The 17960-nt window shown below is 42.6% G+C and overlaps 1 protein-coding gene across 3 annotated transcripts in view; it reads right to left on the bottom strand.

Annotated features, from left to right (window-relative positions):
- HEATR4 (HEAT repeat containing 4) overlaps window positions 1-17960 on the bottom strand; it is a 774416-nt gene that overhangs the window by 338662 nt on the left and 417794 nt on the right. For all 3 annotated transcript variants that reach the window (XM_085627058.1, XM_085627059.1, XM_085627057.1), the window contains exons 2-3: window positions 9512-10422; window positions 6352-6539 (exon numbers count right to left, since the gene is read on the bottom strand). In XM_085627058.1, coding sequence (XP_085483184.1) covers window positions 6352-6539; window positions 9512-10386 — 1063 coding nt within the window. In that variant the 5' untranslated portion in view covers window positions 10387-10422. The remainder of the gene's footprint in view (window positions 1-6351; window positions 6540-9511; window positions 10423-17960) is intronic.

Here is a 17960-nt window from a genome sequence, read left to right as displayed (position 1 = left end):
TCGGTTGATTTTTTAACTGGATTTTATGGTGAGGTGAGTCCTCATCCCATCCTACATGATTTTTATACAGTGCTGGGGCTTGAGCTACTGCCCAATTCCTGGCTAATGTATATTTTAAATGAACTGGAACATGGTGGGAGAAGGCAGGCATAATGATGTCCTCGCCATGTGGGTACTCCCTGACAATTTCTGGTGGCCAGTCCTGTTCTACTAGAAGTATATCATAACCATTTGAAAGATGCTCCCAAAAGAGTGCTTTCACTTTTCTTGGCATGTCTCCCTCCATCCGGAGTGTTATTTCATATAACCTATGTGGAGAACTAACCCTGGTGTCTACAGTCTCAACTTGTATGTCTTCATTCAAGTCCACTGTCTCCAGAAGTCCCTTCAGGTTCTGGCGAGCTATTTTAACTTCCGCTGCACTATCCAGCATGGTCTGGGCCCATTCTCCATTCTTGAGTTGGGTTATCAGTATTCTCGGCATGTCTGATCTTCAGACCTGCTACCTTTTTCTTGGAGAATTGAGGTTTTTGCTTTATTTTTCTGAACGTGTTGATCGTCTTTGGACTTCGCGCATTCTTCCTTGTTTTCTGACCGTCCTCTTCTTTCGGATGTCTGTGACGATATCTGAAAGGTACGAGAGGGACGTGTATCATTACCTTGATATCTGTCAGATTTTCTCAAATTATCTCTATTCCTGAGGTTGTACCTTCTTTCAGAGGGCTCCTTCTGTGGAGGAGAACTGCCTCGGGAATGAGAACGCTTCTCTTTGGATTTCTGTTTACTATTTTCCCACTTCTTTTTAGATGAGGTAGGAATGTTTTTAGGAAAGACCTTATCAGGACTTTCAGACAGTTGTGGTTTTACTGGTTTCCCTCCCAGACTGTCTCTGACTAATTCCTCATAGGATTTTTCAATTATTCTGGCTAATTCTTGAGGTTGTTCTGTTACATCAAATTCCCTTAGATTCTGGTGGATCGCCACTGATGCTGCTTCTCCTTTAATATTAGATCATTTTATTGCTGACACCTGTTTGAAATTTTTAAGTAACTTCATACCTAAATTCAGAGCAGACTCTGCCCCGTATTCGTTTTGAATCTGTTTCAGGACATCAAGTATTACCACCATTGACGGAACACCATGTGTTTTTGTGTAGATAGCAACAAAGACTGTGCCCCAAGAGGTGCAGTCTTCCAGATGTGGTGTGATCCCCGTTGGTAAACAAATTGTTAACATTCTGTGTTTTTCAAAAGGGGTAGTATTAGGAAATACTACTTCGATTTTAGTAATTTTTGGAGCTAACCAAAATGGAACTTGTTTGCGTTTTGCGGGTGATTTACCCATGACTGAGTGCAAAGTCTGTGGAGTAATTTTTAACGTATTCCCATGATGAGGGGCTGGATTTTGAATTGTTAATGGTTATTGGACTGTGAAAGTCCACATTACATATTGAACCAATTGTCTATAAATCTTAACTCCTTGAGTTGAGCAAGTAAATCTACGTCTGACATAGTTTCAATGTCAGGATGAGGTGTATAGCCGGCTAAAATTAGCCACGTTGCTCCTGGTCTACCTAGTGGACCGAGCATGGTAATGTGATTGTATTGTTTTAGGGCGCCTTAAAACCAGAGCTCATGCTCCTGGTATGTGAGTGTAATTTAAATATCCTCGAAAGGAATATATTCCTCAGGTGGTTCATCTTCTTTGTAGAAGAGAAACATATGTGTTACTGGATTTGATTCTGGGAATACTATCCATGAATAGAATACATGTTCCTCTATCACGAAAACTGCTCTACTGCCTCTTGGTGTCAGACCATGTTTTATACGTTTTAGAGTGATGTCCATGAATTTGGTGGGATGTGTATAACACCCACCTTGTCTTCATTAAGACCTGTAAGGTCAGCCGCAGCTTGACCGTTGTTGACGATAGGATCGTCGTTCTCCGACATTGTTTAATGAAAGTTGCAGAGCAAGTTTCAAGGAAACAAAGATAAGGTGCACAATATTTTGGAACACTGTATCCTTCAATGTTGAACAAAACCAAACAGCTAATACATAGGACTTTCGTCCTACTCAGCTATTGCGGATATTATCCCTACCCACTCCAGACGTCTTAGGGAGTTTTATGAGTAGAGGGTCTCTGAGAAAAGCACGACTGAGTTACTTCAGTATCTAGCGTTACATTAGTGCCTTACCAAATCGTTGGGTGCCATGTAGTGTAGTTCCTATATCCCTGATAGTCTCTGCGCATTGGAATAACATACACTATAGATTTGACATAGGACTAAGGTCAGTATATCTCTATCGAGTATATTAAAGTTAGTTACTTGTGTGTGCCTGCTAACTCAGGGTTCACTAGAAACGTCTCGAATATACAAGAAGGGATTAGTCTCTGGCAACCGCATAAACATGACAACTTTGTTTCCTTTTAGAATCGGAACAGTCTCAGAATCGTGGAAACAATAGATAACAGTTTCACTCAGTCAATTGTGCATGCTTCGTTTCTACAGAGTTGCACAGAAATAGAGAGATGGGCGTTTCAATAAAAGGGTTTATTGAACAGTCTTATTTCTCAAGCAAGAGATATGAATTGCTACAATTGTAAGATAGACTGCAAAGTACAATATGTACGAGGTTAGCAGTAAGATAAAATTTTACTGCAATAACATGGTTTGTAGCTATGACATATATTAATCAAAATACATATATAAATAACATAGGCTAAAATGTCAGGGAAGTCAGAGAGCACTGGAGTTTAATTCTCTGCGAGGAGGATGGCAGCGTCAGGTCAGTGCATCAGGCTGGAACTCGATCTCCTTCTGAACTTGCCGTGGCGAACCACGTAGTTTGGGTTGGATCGAATCCTCCGGGAACTGCAATTTGCCAGGGCAAGTGCTGGTATATTTATACCTTGAAGGTGTCTAGGAATGCCAGTATTGACGTAAAAGTCGGGCAGAGGAACATCATGAATGAACCCCTAAGGAATAGATGTTCATGCATACTTAATGAGTTCTTGGAGAAATCAATATTCAAGCTGAGGGAAATTCCTAAAGGCTTAAGGGTCTGGTTTTCCAAGAATTCGTTGTGACGTGGATGGACGGATGTAGGTGGCCATGCCTGTATTTGGTTGTTATGGACAATGTCTAAATAAGGGCCGGATTTCTATGTCCAAATAAGGGCAATGTGAATTGTACCTATATAAGGGCATAAATCGGGAAACCAATATACGGAATCTAAATCTGCACACAACACAGGAGGATGAGGGCCGCTGTTTCGCCGTTGTCCAGCATGGTCCTGATGTCATTGGTGGCGGCGATGAGGGCAGTTTCAGTGCTGTGGTTGCTACGGAACCCAGACTGGGATGGGTCCAGGATGTTGTTCTCCTCGAGGTAGCGGGTCAGTTGTCTGTTGACGATCTTCTCGATGACCTTCGCCGGGAACGGGAGCAGGGAGATGGGAGCAGGGAGATGGGCTGGAAGTTCTTGAGGTCTCTCGGATCCGCCTTGGTTTTCTTGAGTAAGGCGTTGATCTCGGTGTACTTTCAGCTCTCCGGGAAGGTCGTGGTCTCGAAGGAGATGTTGATGTCCTTGCGGAGATGGGGTGCGATGGTGGCGCTGGCTTTGTAGAAGATGTGGTGCGGGTATGGGTCCTACAGAGATCCAGAGTGGATGGTGTTCATGATTTTGATGGTGTCGTCGTCGTTCACGTTGGTCTAGGTGAGCAGGGGGTCGATGTTGATGGTGGGCGGGGGGTCCGAGGTGTTGATTGATGTCAAGGCGGTCTCGTTGTTGAGGCTTCTAGACTATTATTTGGACTTTTTACTCTCCAACACCTAGTCAAGGGTAGAAATTTACATGTGCAGATATCCCCGCACGTAGATTCCCTTTAGTGAAGTTCCTCAATCCATCCATGGACATTTTAGGTAACCAGCAAGACAGGAATGGCTGTTTAAATGGAATTAATTATTATGATATTGTTTGTAAAATAATTCCAATCAAATTAAAGAAATTGAGGAAAACACTAATTTAGATATTACCTAACAGAGCAGTTAACTTACACAATAGCATTCCACGTGGAATAGCCGGAAAGATTGTCGCAACACAGTTTCTGCTACAAGACTGATAAAGTACGGATAATAAATATTGCGAGAATGGCATAAGTGGCAAATACGTTAGTGGAGAGGATGGGGTCTCTTCCAACACTACAGCTGTAGGACTCACTGACTGCAGGGCATGGGGCACAGGATGAGTTTTATTCCCATTCATTCACATTTGAACTGCTTAGTTCTCTGTAGAGCTTCACCTGGGGATGCACATCCAAAGTTGTCATAGTGAGGTGAAGAGGACACAGGTGCAACAGAAAAGTGAGAATTGGTAACAATGCCTACATCTTCGCTTACATTTACATGAGTGGAATGCGCCCTTGGAAACTGGCCAATGACCTGATCTCGGGTCTGGTTAACGAATCGTTCTGTGCCATTGAGGTCAACATGCTCCGACCTGGGTCATCTATTTACCTGGAATGTGCACTCTGCAAGATGTAGTCCTGGTTCACCTCAATTGGGTTAACTGGGTTAAAATTTAAACTACAGTGGTTTATAGATGGAAAACTCTGCTGGATTGGAACATGATGTTGCTGATTTCATTTGGCAACATTACGTTGTAACTCCTCGCTAAGGCACTACAAGAGTCGAAACAGTCGGAAGCAAGTTTCTGCAGAAATCTGAAGACGTGGCTCTTTAGACAGAGCTAGAAGCCCACCTGGCCCTGACTTTCCTGGACTTGACAAGGCGCTACTGCTCAGCACGGGGACACTCAGTCCGGAGTAACCAGACGCCCTTTAAATGCCAAATTCATTCAAAAGCATTCTAAGGTTTACGCCTCCACTTCAAACATAACTATGCAGTTAAACGTAAATCAAAGAGACATTTCGAGTATATCCGGATTTGCAGTGTTTTGGTTCTGCCCGTGCAACATATTCAATATGCAAAAGAAACAACTGATGGACGGAATACTGGACAATGCAAACATTCACCCCCAGTCACAAGGCTCTGGGTTTAATCCAACATATTCAAGCATACTTTATGAAATTCTGACACTTGGTTTGTTTTGGTTCAACCGTTTCAGTGCTCATGCATATTTCTTTTAATTAATTCAAACATTCACCCCAGTCACAAGGATCTGGGTTTAATCCAACTGAATTAATTAAAAGAAATATGCATGAGCACTGAGACGGTTGAACCAAAACAAACCAAGTGTCAGAATTTCATAAAGTATGCTTGAATATGTTGGATTAAACCCAGATCCTTGTGACAGGTGGTGAATGTTTGAATTAATTAAAAGAAATATGCAGGAGCACTGAAACGGTTGAACCAAAACAAACCTAGTGTCAGAATTTCAAAAAGTATGTTTGAATATGTTGGATTAAACACAAATCCTTGTGATTGGGGGTGAATGTTTGCATTGTCCAGTATTCCGTCCATCAATTGTTTCTTTTGCATATTGAATATGTTGCATAGGCAGAACCAAAATGAATATATGTCTTTGTCCCGCAGTCTTTTTCCCCGCAGGTATTCACAACGACCGCGTTGTGATTCCGCATACCATTACTCCACAAGTCGGAACAACGACTTGTGGAGGGGTGGCGCTGGATGTTGGAATAGTATAATTTACTATTCCAATTCTAGTCTGTGCGGACACTAGGGAAGGTGTTGGATTTTAAACCAACTCCTCCCACACCCCCCCCCCCCCCCCCCTCCGCAAGCCGTTGTTCCCACTTGCGGAGTAATGGTATGCAGAATCATAATCGCGTTGTGAATCCATGCGGGGAAAATGTTTCATCATAAATGTTGTTTACCTACCAAAATACTACAAATCCTGATTTACTGGAAATATCTCTTTGATTTACGTTTAACTGCATAGTCGTGTTTTTGATGTGGAGGCGTAAACCTTAGAATGCTTTTGAATAAATTTGGCATTTATAGGGCGTCTGGTTACTCCGGACTGAGTGTCCCCGCGCTGAGCAGTAGTGTTGCTACAGGACACAACAAGGGGAAAACCGAGTGCTTTACAGATAACACTGTGAAACATTATAGCAACCTGCTTTTAAAAATGAGGAAGGAGGCGAGAAAAGGGTTAGAGCTGCGAGTATGACTGGAGGAGGTGGCCTTGTGGAAAAGCAGGTTTAGGACTGTCCTAGTTTTCTCTGGAAAAATAATCTTCCAGCATTTAGGGGGAAAGAGTGAGTGTGCTTGATTCACACTGCATAAACGTGAAACCTTTGTAGACCTGCGGCCTGAAAGAATACATGCACAGTAGAAAGCAGTAGGAAACAAGGCTGAGAGCATTACCAGAGTAAAGTTCGTGCTCAAAGGGGTTTTCTGTAGAAAAAACATATTTGCCAGCGAGGGGATTCATCACATCCTGCAGGGTCAAGGGGGGCGGCGGATCAAAGTGCACCAGTGGCAAGACATCCCCCGTCCTGTTCTGACTGCCCGGCTCATCGTCAATCGTCTTTGGGGGGCAATAGGAAGGCACCCTGGAACAAGAAACACGTTCTCACACTCAAAGGAGACAGAGAGAAAGAAAACATTTTCAACAAAACAATCACGTTGCTACTGAAAATCAGCAAAATCACAACAGCAACAAAGCTGCAGCATTTTCACTGCATACCCCTTATGCCTTGCTTAAAGGTAGGCTCCTACCTTTGAACTTGCTCTGCATAGGTGGGAATCCAATTGGTGTACTGGGTTAGATGGCCAACAATCCAGTGCTCAGAAATGGAAGTGCAGGGCCCCTAGGGTTTTCCTAGGGCCCCATCATTGCCTAGCCTTGATTCCACCTCATGCCTCTTTCTTCAAATCTCCTACAACTCTGCCTCTTTATCTCACTCCTTGCATGTAGTTTTTCATCCCTGCTTTCTGACTTTGTCACTGTTTTCCTATATTCTCTTTCTCCTTCTTTCTTCATGTAATGGCTGTCTCTGGATCAAAGTCTGATGATGAACAATAAGTCCCAGCCCCTAAAAATTAGAGATGCTGCCCACCACCTGCAACCACTCGCTCAAATTAGACACCGCCAACTTCCATTCATTCCGCCTGCCGGTATGTTTTTTGTTTGGTGTGCTCTATAGCTTGATGCAGGCAGTTTCTCTCCTGTTCTCGCTTCATCCTTGTCTGCTAGTCCTTACCTCAATGCTCCTTATCGCTGTCTCCATTTCCACCAGTCTTCTTGTTAGAACTCTCTCCACTACAGCCCCTGAAATCACCCTTGACTCTGCCGCTGACGTCACATCACCTGAGTACTTACTTTATCCAAAGATGGCTTCAGGTGAGGTGAGGACAGTAATCAAAATAGTGCGGGAGAATTGACCTGCAGGGTGACTCTTGCTTTGAATTCGCTGTGGAAGATGGCAGCCCAGCCCAGGTGAACAACTTTTCATGAATGCCACTCTGTGGACCTTTTACTCAGGGGTGCAAATACAGTTGTGTATGACTAGACCTCATGGCTGTGAAAGTGCAGTAATACTGTAGGCCTTCAGGCAGGACCAAGGCTACTGGGAGGACACCTTTCTGAGTGACAGGTAGTGTGTGCCTAGAAGTTTGTAGGGGGCCTGAATATGATTGTCAGCCACGGGTTTGTGTGGTTACTGGCAGGCACTTTTCACATTTAAAAACATGTCTAATTGGGTCCTGCTTTATTTCACAAATTTCAAGTTCATTTTTCAAATGCCATAACATTTTATTCTAATCCTCTTTTAACTTGTTTAATATTTTAAGTTTTACTCTCTATGTTTTACAAAGTCGTGTCTGAATATGAAGTTGTATATATCTTATTTATTGTTGAATGGCTTTGAGCACACTCTTCTATCAAATACACCTCTAATGAGAAGAGCCTTGTACTTTGCCAACCACCAAAATGTTGCGACAAATGGACTCCCAGGAATATCCCAGCCCTGGTGCAATGTTCTGCTGGGACCTCATCTATATATTTACCCATGTTCCACTAAAGTAAAGGCCAATGAAATCTGTACAGATGAGCATCGATGGCAACACCAAACCGTATACCGTGATGCGCACACAAAGAGACGCCCCATTTACCCCTTTGAGGAAGAAGCAACTTTGATTCTAGAGTTGGAAATGTATATATTGGATCAAGAAGCATCCTGGGAGACTATCTAGCAGGGCGGGGTTGCCTTATTAAGAGTGTTTTATAAACAACATTCCATTCGGCATATTTTTTCTTTTCTCCAATCCCTAAAACCAGGAAAGCCAGGCTTGGCGGTACACCTTTTGTATTCTTGGTTGCTAACTGTGGAACTTACTTCACCTAGGGGTATATGTATCAAACGATTTTGTATTCGCAAACGCTGCGAATCGCAAAAAAACAGCGTTTGCGAATACAAAATCGCAAAACGCGATGTATGTCTCATTTTCGCATCGCATTATTACGGAATCGCAAATTTTGCGATTCCTTAATTTTGCTTAAGCATTTAAGGAATCGCAAATTGCGATTCCTTAAATGCCATGTAACACGCACCTAAGTTGTGCGATTTCTCCTTAAGAAATCGCAAATTACCACCAACTTCAAGTTGGTGGTAATTTGCGATTTCTTTGAAAAATGCAATTTTGGGCATTTTTTAAAGTGCCATGTGGCGCACATACATGCCCTTAGGGCATGTGTGTGCGCCATATGCACACACATGCTCATTTCAGGGGTGCATCAGGGTGTCATCATGACACCCTTGCACCTTTGAAATTATTCTCAATTTGCGATTAGCAAATTGCGATTCGCAATTTGAGATTTACTTCCCATTCATTCCTATGGGCCTCCTGGCCCATAGGAATGAATGGGAAGGTATTCCTTGATTGCGATTTCGCAATTTGCTAATCGTTAATGAATATTAAGAATTCGCAAAATATGTGCGAATTTTTACATACATCTCATTTTGCAATTCTCAAATAGCGATTCTCAAAAAATCGCTATTTGAGAATCGCAAATACGGTTTTTGATACATATGCCCCCTAGATATCTATCTATTGCCCATCAACAATTTGGGGAAAAACCTTAACACTTGGCTGTTTACCTTTCGCTCTCTCCTGCCTCTGTTCAGCTAGAGCTCCAGAGACCCTTTGTAGTTTAACAGAGCGCTTTACAAGTTTTTTATTCATGTATTTTCCAGAACAATCCCCCATAGAAAGCTTGAAAGTCACTTGATTCCTTAGATTTGTGTGCTTCAAAATTTGCCATTTTCTATTGATGCCTTCTCGCCCAACAGAGTTTAAGGTCCAAAATCAAACAGTTATATGAGGAAGATAGTGGTTTTTTTCTGTTTTTTGCTGAGTGATATTTTTCAACCCTTCACCTTTCAGATTATAGAAAAAATTTGGTGGAATGGGATCAGGAAAAAGGAATAATATGGATGGAATGGGTCAGGTTTTGTACCAAGATTCCACGTGACAATGCAGCACATTCAGGTACCTGTGGATTTGTTCTCAAAGAGTGTCTTACCTATAATAGACAGGAAGGGGTATGTCAGGTTCCTTTTCCTTCACAGGGGATGGTGCACGCTTTCTATTTGCCTCTTCCTGTTCCTCAAAGGTCGCAAAATCAGCCTCCACCATGGACTCCTCTGTAATGAGATTTTCTAAGCTATGGAAGCCGAATCGCAGACGCAGGCGATCCCGGGCAATACCATGAGCTGCTTGATGGCTGATGATCCACTGAGCTGTGTTCTTGGTCAGCTTCCTCAGTATGTCTTCTTCCCAACTTCTCTCAGATAGTGTTACCTCTGCGCTTTTGTCTTTTGTCTCAGCTCTGGCGGGACCAGAGGCCACCTCCGGTGGTTCTGTTACAAATATCCTTGAAGGAGTCACCTGGTTAGCAACAGGTATAGCAGATGGGGTGGCAGCCATTATGGTGGTCAGACTTTCAATGACTTTAGGCTTAAACAATGGCCCCCCCAGAGATAGTGGAGGTCTGACAAGGGTTTTCTGAGGTTTAGGAACTACACCTTTCAAAAGGCAGAGTTGGTGTTTTGGTGGATGTGTTTTCGTGGAGGTTTGCAGAGTACGTCCTTTCCTTTTAATGTCTGGAAGAATGTTTGAAACATCATATAGAACGCTGGCATCCCACTCTCTGTAGGGAAGGCTTTCAAGTCCACGTTGCACCACCACATCCTTCGAGAAGCTAAGGTCTGAAGCTACACTCCTGAGGTGCTCAGCTTGGAGGTGCACTGAGTGTCGGTGGGGCAGATTGCTGCGCAGCAGATGCAAGGAAGTGTTCAGTGTCACCGGGATAGTTGCTGGGGCATCTCCCTGTGGAAGCTTTACTACCCCAGATGCCGGAAATTGGCAATGCTTGGGACTGCGAATTGCAACTTCCATCCTAGTTACCAACAATACAATCTGTCCAGGCAAATACTGCAAAGAATAAGTAAAATAACTTAATATTAAGAATAAACAATATTATTAAAATAATATATGCATATATCTTTATTACTGCTATGCAAAGTTTTGCTGATAAAAATAACATAAATTTATCATTCTTGCAAGGCGTGTATGGCTTTACAATCCTGGATAAACTAAATTCCCACCAGCAGGAAAAGTCCCCAGAGACATGTAATAGACCATGTCTGCATTCTCTGTCACCATTCCTCTGTGCTCCATATCTGAATTGCAGAGCACGCATATAATATTATAACCTTTCAGCTTTGAAAACTATCAATATTACTACAAAGTCGGGCACTCACAGGGAAATAAAGTTTTGTTAGAACCTCTCCTTTGAAACCAAAAGCATGCACAAATGTCATAAATTTATGTTCAATTTCTTTTTATTTACCTATTTTCTTAATACAACTTAAGATGTGAATATGCTGGAATTCATTTTTAGATTTATATAAGACTCATTTGACTTAACATCTTTGTGGCTAATGAGTACTCATGTATTGACTAAAATAATTATAATTCTCCCTACTTACTATAGGGAAACAGAACGATTGAGGGACAGAATGTTAAACAATGTCAAATATTCACCCCAGTACATAGAGCTGAGCCTAACTCCATCGTTTTTTTGCTCCCCACGCCATTCCAGTTTAAACTCAGCCATATGCAAATCAGTCTTGACCCTGCTTCCCATGGAAACAGTCCAGTCCGAACTGCCAGGCCTGGTCCTTCCTGGACCAGAATCAAGCATTCTGGGGCTGGTTTAGGGATTTCACCCCTCATCAGCTAGGCTAGCTTGACTCCAGTGGCATGGAGAGTATTCGACCCACATATGGGCCTACCGGTGCACTCGGGTTGACTTTCCAGAAAGAAAAATTGATGGACAGAATGTTGAACAATGTCAAACATTAACCCCGGTGCAGAGATCTCGGCCTAAATCCATCGTTTTTTTGCTACCATTGCCATTCTAGTTTAAAGCCAGCCACTTGCAAATCAGTCTTGACTCTGCTCTCCTTGGGAACAGTCCAGCCTGGTCTGCCAGGCCAGGTCCTCCCTGGACGACCAGAAACAAGCATCCTGGGACCACATTTGTGGTTTCACCCTGTCAGGGACTGTCCGGGACTATGTGGGGTACACAGTCAGGGACTTGTGCAAGAACTGGGTAGAAAACGTACACAGAAAGAGGAGTACAGCGCTGCCCAGGATCATACAGGGAGTCAGAGGAGAAAAAGGGATCCAAAGGGGAAGCTTGTACAAGTGAACAAGATGGGTAAGACTCATAAAGGAAGGGCACTCACGAGGCAATTTAGCATTCAGAATAACTACACCCAAGATGAATGTGCAAGACATATACATGAAACAACATTAACAATCAAGGGAAGTGTGGGGTAAAGCACTCAGGAGCTCCACACGGTATGACTGAATCTCAGTAAGTTTCTCACCCACAATTGCTGCTACAGATACTGACTGCAAATACCCACATATAGGATATGCATGCAAAGGCAGGGTCTGTGGAGCTTATACCTATGGTGATGTTATAAATGCAACCTCAAAGACAATACTCACAGTGAACAAGAAACACCACCTAGGTAGTCAGCTGTGCCCACGAATCCTGGCGATAAAACAGGAACACGCAAGCAAGTAACAGCAAGGGGGTAGAACTAAACACAGGCACACTACACAAGGAGCTAGCAAGGAGGAGTGCTTAACAGGAAAGGAAGGAAATCACTGTGCACACTTGGCAGAAAGCAGGTAACAAACATACAAGGCAACAGAAGCAAGGCAGCAGAATAGAAAGACAGCAAACTAGGAACTGGATCCAAGGAAATGGGAAGAAAGGCAGGGACTGGAGAAGGATATACAGAAAGGGAGTCTACAACGGTAATCTAGAATAGTGCAGGTTAAGGAACCAAGAAAACAAAGTAGCATAGAAGGCAGTGCTGGGGCAGGAACAAGAATTGAGCTAAGGCTCAGGAGTCAAGGTAGCAGTGCAGGCAGTGCTGGTTCAGGAACAGGGAAATTACTAAAGCTTCAGGAGTCAAGGTAGCACTGCAGGCAGTGCTGCTTCAGGATACAGGGAAATTACTATATCTCAGGAGTCAAGGTAGCACTGCAGGCAGTGCTGCTTCAGGATACAGGGAAATTACTATATCTCAGGAGTCAAGGTAGCACTGCAGGCAGTGCTGCTTCAGGATACAGGGAAATTACTATATCTCAGGAGTCAAGGTAGCACTGCAGGCAGTGCTGCTTCAGGATACAGGGAAATTACTATATCTCAGGAGTCAAGGTAGCACTGCAGGCAGTGCTGCTTCAGGATACAGGGAAATTACTATATCTCAGGAGTCAAGGTAGCACTGCAGGCAGTGCTAGTTCAGGAAAGAGGGAAATTACTATAGCTCAGGAGTCAAGGTAGCACTGCAGGCAGTACTGGTTCAAGGAAACAGGACATAGCTACAGCTCAGGAAACAATGAGTCAAGAGACCACTGTAAGCAGTGCAAATCAGGAACAAGAAAATAGCTGAAGCCCAGGAACAGGAACAAAGAATATCTATAGATCAGGAACTCAGGAAACAAGGTAGCACTGTAGGCAGTGCTAATTCAGGTACAAGGAATAGCTATAGCTCAGAAACTCCAGAATCACTGGAAACAAGTATATCAAAAGCTAGGAAACACTGGAATCAAGGATCGGTCTCACCAGAAAACAGCTGCAATGACCAACCTTGGCCTGAAGGGAGCTGGTGCTTAAAAGAGCTCACAGTAATCATATGCATCAGGTGTGAGCAGGCTAGCAGCAGCCAACCACAGTTGAGCTAAATTCCTCCACCCATCATTGGCCTGCAGGGGTGGAGACGAAGCAGAGAGCAGGGAATTCTAGGTAATAGAGTTTCCAGCATGAGCAGACTGGCTTCCACCAAACCCGGCATGGATTGGGAATGGATGTCAATTCCTAAATGATGTCCAAATGCCTGGAAGTCAGGATGTGAAAACAGGGGAGTGTCTGGAGGCATATTAGAACACTGGAAAGCCCCACAATTCGGCCCTCTGGTGGTGGGCACGAGAGCACAGGGAGTGAATCGTGACACACCCCTCATCAGCCAGGCTAGCTTGACTCCAGTGGCATGGAGAGCACGGGACCCACATCTAGGCATACCCATCCTACTCGGGGTGACAAATACAAAAATAACAATTGATGGACAGAATGTTGAACAATGTCAAACATTCACCCCAGTACCGAGACCCGGGCCTGGCTTGGCAGTTCATGCTGGAAAAACAGATTTAAGACTGGTTTTCAAATGGCTGGGTCTAAACTGGGTTGGCGTGGTGAGCAAAAGAACGATGGATTAAACCCAGATCTTTGTGACTGATGGTGAATGTTTGCATTGTTCAGCATTCCGTCCATCATTTGTTCCTTTTGCTTTTGTTACCCTAAGTGGGAAGGGTATGCCCATACGTGGGTCCTGTGCTCACTGCACCACTGGATTCAAGCAAGCCTGGCTGATCAGGGGCAATGCACCAAAACCAGTCCCAGGGTGCTTGTTTCTGGTCCTGGCTCGGCAGTTCAGGTTGGACTGTTCCCATGAGGAACAGGGTCAAGACTGATTTGCATATAGTTGGTAAAAACTGGTGTGGCAAAGTGAGCTAAAGAATGATGGGTTAAACCCAGATCTTTGTGACTGGGGGTGAATGTTTGCATTTCAGCATTCTGTCCACCATTTGTTCCTTTTACTTACTATGGGGGGCAGTTTCCACATCACAATAAACTATGTGCCCGATTCACAAAGGTAAACTGAGACGAAAGTCTAACTGTATGACTTTCGGTTTTCACAAAGGGCTTTTACAAGTAGTAAAGTTAGTTTATCTGAGACTTTTGTCTCAGATAAACTTAAGTTTTGGTCTTAAGTTTAACTGAGACCAAAACTGAGACAAAAGTCTAACTTTACCACTCGTAAATGCCCTTTGTGAATACCGAAAGTCGTAAAGGTAAACTTTCATCTCAGTTTACCTTTGTGAATTGGGCCCGTTGTGTTTAGAGCATGCTCACACAAGCCGCAATTGAGGTGTCTGTCCCTTTGCTCCTTGTCATGGCTTGCTTCGCCAATGAATACACTGTACCAAGGGAGATTCCTCATGCACCACAGTGTTGGCCATTATGATAATAGTCCATTAGAATAACTTTTTTAATAAAAAGAAGTAGCAACATAAAAATCTGGGAAGATAACATGTTTACATAATAGATATCAGTTGGCATCTAAATAGTTAATACCTGCCTGTTTTTCCAAATTTTCCAAGCAGCCCTTAAAACACATGATAAAACAGATAAAGAATATGTCACAAGAACTCAATCAAGCAACCTTTTACCTCGGACATTTAAGGATGTAGATTGATGGGAGGCGGAGGGAAAAACTCAGCATGAAGTAACTTATGACCCATTTGGCATTGTGCAGAAATGTGCGCGGTTGATGTCATGATCTATGTGCAATTGGATCTCTCGGGTCCCTCAATGTATAGCCCTGTAGGGGATATGTATTATGAACACTGGCTGACTGAAATTGCTCTACAACTAATCATGTCAAGTACTCATATTATGTTCTATATGTTCTTTCATTGTCAAAATACAATAAAAAAAAATATATAAAAAAAAGGATGTAGATTGATAGTTACCAGCGACATCTCTCCCACCTCTTTTGTAAATGGGTTGCGTAATGGCATTTCACCATGCAGTAAAGAGTCATCTTGTTCTGATGCAGATGGCACAAACCCATACTCTTAGATTAGGGTTTTCCAACGTCGGTCCTGGAGGGCCAGATCCATGACAGATTTTTAGGACAGCTACATTTATCTAAATGGGGATATGCTAAAAATCTGGACTGGATCCAGCTTTCCAGGACCGACTTTGGAGAAACCTGGCTTAGATCATTCAAATGGGAGATAGTCAGGACCAGGTGATTTCTGACTTTTTGCACCACTAGCACCTTAGGCCTCATCAGTTTGAGCTTCCTCTCTAATGGGACAAATGCGGGGCCCTGCTGCACCTCCACAACCTCTTCTGGTTGCTTGTGATTGTTGCTATTGTACAAGGAAGAGCATGTCGTTGCTGTTCTTTCCAACTTATACATGTATCAAATTTGACATCCTGGCCTCAGATTTCTCTGGTGATAATTTCCCAAAATATTTTAGAATAATTAAATCTGGTTGCATGTGTAAGGTCCTCCTAGATTTTCTTGTGACACTTTCATTTTTTCCCTTATTTGCTTCTTCTAGGGATTCTTCGCTCTATTCAAGCATTCACCCATCATCTTGATCAAGCTTTCCTCAAGTACCAGCTCCTTAGGCATTCTTTTGCATCGATTTGGAGGGTGAGTGGGGACTGGGTTATAATTACCCTGAAAAAATTGTGCTGGAATTGGCTGGCACAGAATAAAAACCTCATTTCAACAATGCAGAAGATGTATTCAACTCTGACCAAGAGTGATTCCACTTACTCTGTTATTATCGAGGTCACACAATTCCACCCACCCACTGCCAATGTGGATTGGTTTGGGTTGTCAGATTTACGGAAGTGCATGGCCATTACTGCCAGTGAACAGAGGTGCATGGTACCACAGCTCCTTTTCTGTTTTGGGCAGACACTGATGGGGAAGCTGAAAAGTGGCAGTCCCGCAAGGGAAAAGCATGCCAGAGGAGCACCTGAGAGCCCTAATGTCTGTGCAACACTACTGTCTCCCTGATCTCCATTTTCGACCCAGAGCACTTAAGGCAGAGCCTCTCACTGAGGATAAAACATCTGGTCTCACAGAAGAGAAGGCTCTCATAGCTAGAGGCCTGTCTTTAGGCTAAGAAAAGAGCTGGTGCTTTGAAGTGCCAGAGACCAAACAGCAAGAGAATAATGATTTGTTTGCAAATTAGCAAAGCTTTCACATCAGTCATTAGTGTTGAAGATCAATCGAAGAAGCTCGGGAACAGTAAGAGTTTGACTTACGAAAAGCTTCTATTGTAACGTCTCTTGGACGAGAGGGTCCTTAAGTCTGCAAACTCCTTCAGAATTTTCAGGAAAGCAATACACAAGAGGGGCAACATAGTCCCTTATCCTTATGGTAATCTGTCTCACTTCCCTGACTATCAGTGTGCACCTTCTTTAATCTTAAATTTGTGCAAATAGCTCCTAACTTCTCACTGAACACCACTGGAAAATCTTTATAAAACTCTGTTTTAAAATGTCCTTGCTCTTCTTTATTAACAACTCTAAGCTCAATAGAATGTGTCAATTGTATAGGCGGATCAGAATTAGGAGCCAAAATGGTGCCCACGTCTCGCTGGTGAAACAAAGTAATTGCTGCATCCCCCTCGACTAACAATAATTTCTGACCTGTAATTTGTAACACTATTTCATTTATTTTCCCTCCGTTATCTTTACTTCTGCAACACTTGCTCATATGACCTTAATGTTTACATATTTTGCATATCACTGCATACCACTTGCAAATTTTGTATATTTTTCATATCACACAGGACAAAATTTGTTGTTTGCCATATGACCTGACATTTTTATCTAAAACATTTACCTGTGAACTGTTTGCCATTAAAGAGAATATTCAAATTCTTTCGATTAAAACAACTGTCCTCATGAGTACTCTTTCTTTCTAACTCTTTAGTGACTTGTTTCTCTACTGCACACAAGGTACCAAGGTTATTAGTATTTGTGATATTTTTTAAATCAAGTCCATACAGGTCACACTGTGTTCAAATCTTTTTTGCTAGAATAATAATTTCTGTTAGAGAAGGATTATCATTCCTCTCTAATGTTATCATTATTACAACTAAGTACGAACATGTCCACTAGTCTCTCATCTAAACTGCTACCAAACTTACATGAAGAGGCAAGTTTACGCAAAACAGTAACGTCATCTTCTATAGATTCATTTTTCATTTGCATATGTTTTTCCAAAGTTAACTCTTTCTAAGTGGCTACTTTTGGCATATAATGATTATCTCATTTCTTAACACATATCTTACATTCATTCAGGCCATTTGAATCTTCATTTGATAAATCAGGTAAGTGAACAACTATATATTGCCGTTGAGGGCCGAAACAATGCAATAACAATGTTTCCATTCAATGTTCAATGTTTAAATGAGGATCACATACCCTAGCATACCTGGTAAATAGATTTTTCCCCACTTTAAAAGCAGTTCTTTTGGAGAAATTAAAAAAAATGGTGGAGGAAATACATTCTGCATATTGCTGAAATATCTACTGTATACATTTATGACAATGTAAACTTGACTTATTTGTCTAAAATTAAAGTTATACATTTTTTTGGAGGAGCGCGCGGCGAAGCAAGATGGCCGCTATGTGAGGAGCTCCGCTCGGCTGAGCCGGCTCATTAAGAAGGATTTACGTTTTTGCAGCGCAGATTCGACAAAAAAGAATGGATTCTAACGTCGGAGGTTGAAACGTTTGACTCGGCAAGTTTTCAGACCGAAATGCGGTCTTTTTGTTAATTTATCGGCTGAAT

The sequence above is a fragment of the Triturus cristatus genome, chromosome 9 (genome assembly GCF_964204655.1).
Source record: "Triturus cristatus chromosome 9, aTriCri1.1, whole genome shotgun sequence".
In the NCBI taxonomy this organism is placed as follows: domain Eukaryota; kingdom Metazoa; phylum Chordata; class Amphibia; order Caudata; family Salamandridae; genus Triturus; species Triturus cristatus.
The sequence above is the reverse complement of the archived record's forward strand: the minus strand, read 5'-3'. Positions and strand labels throughout refer to the sequence as shown.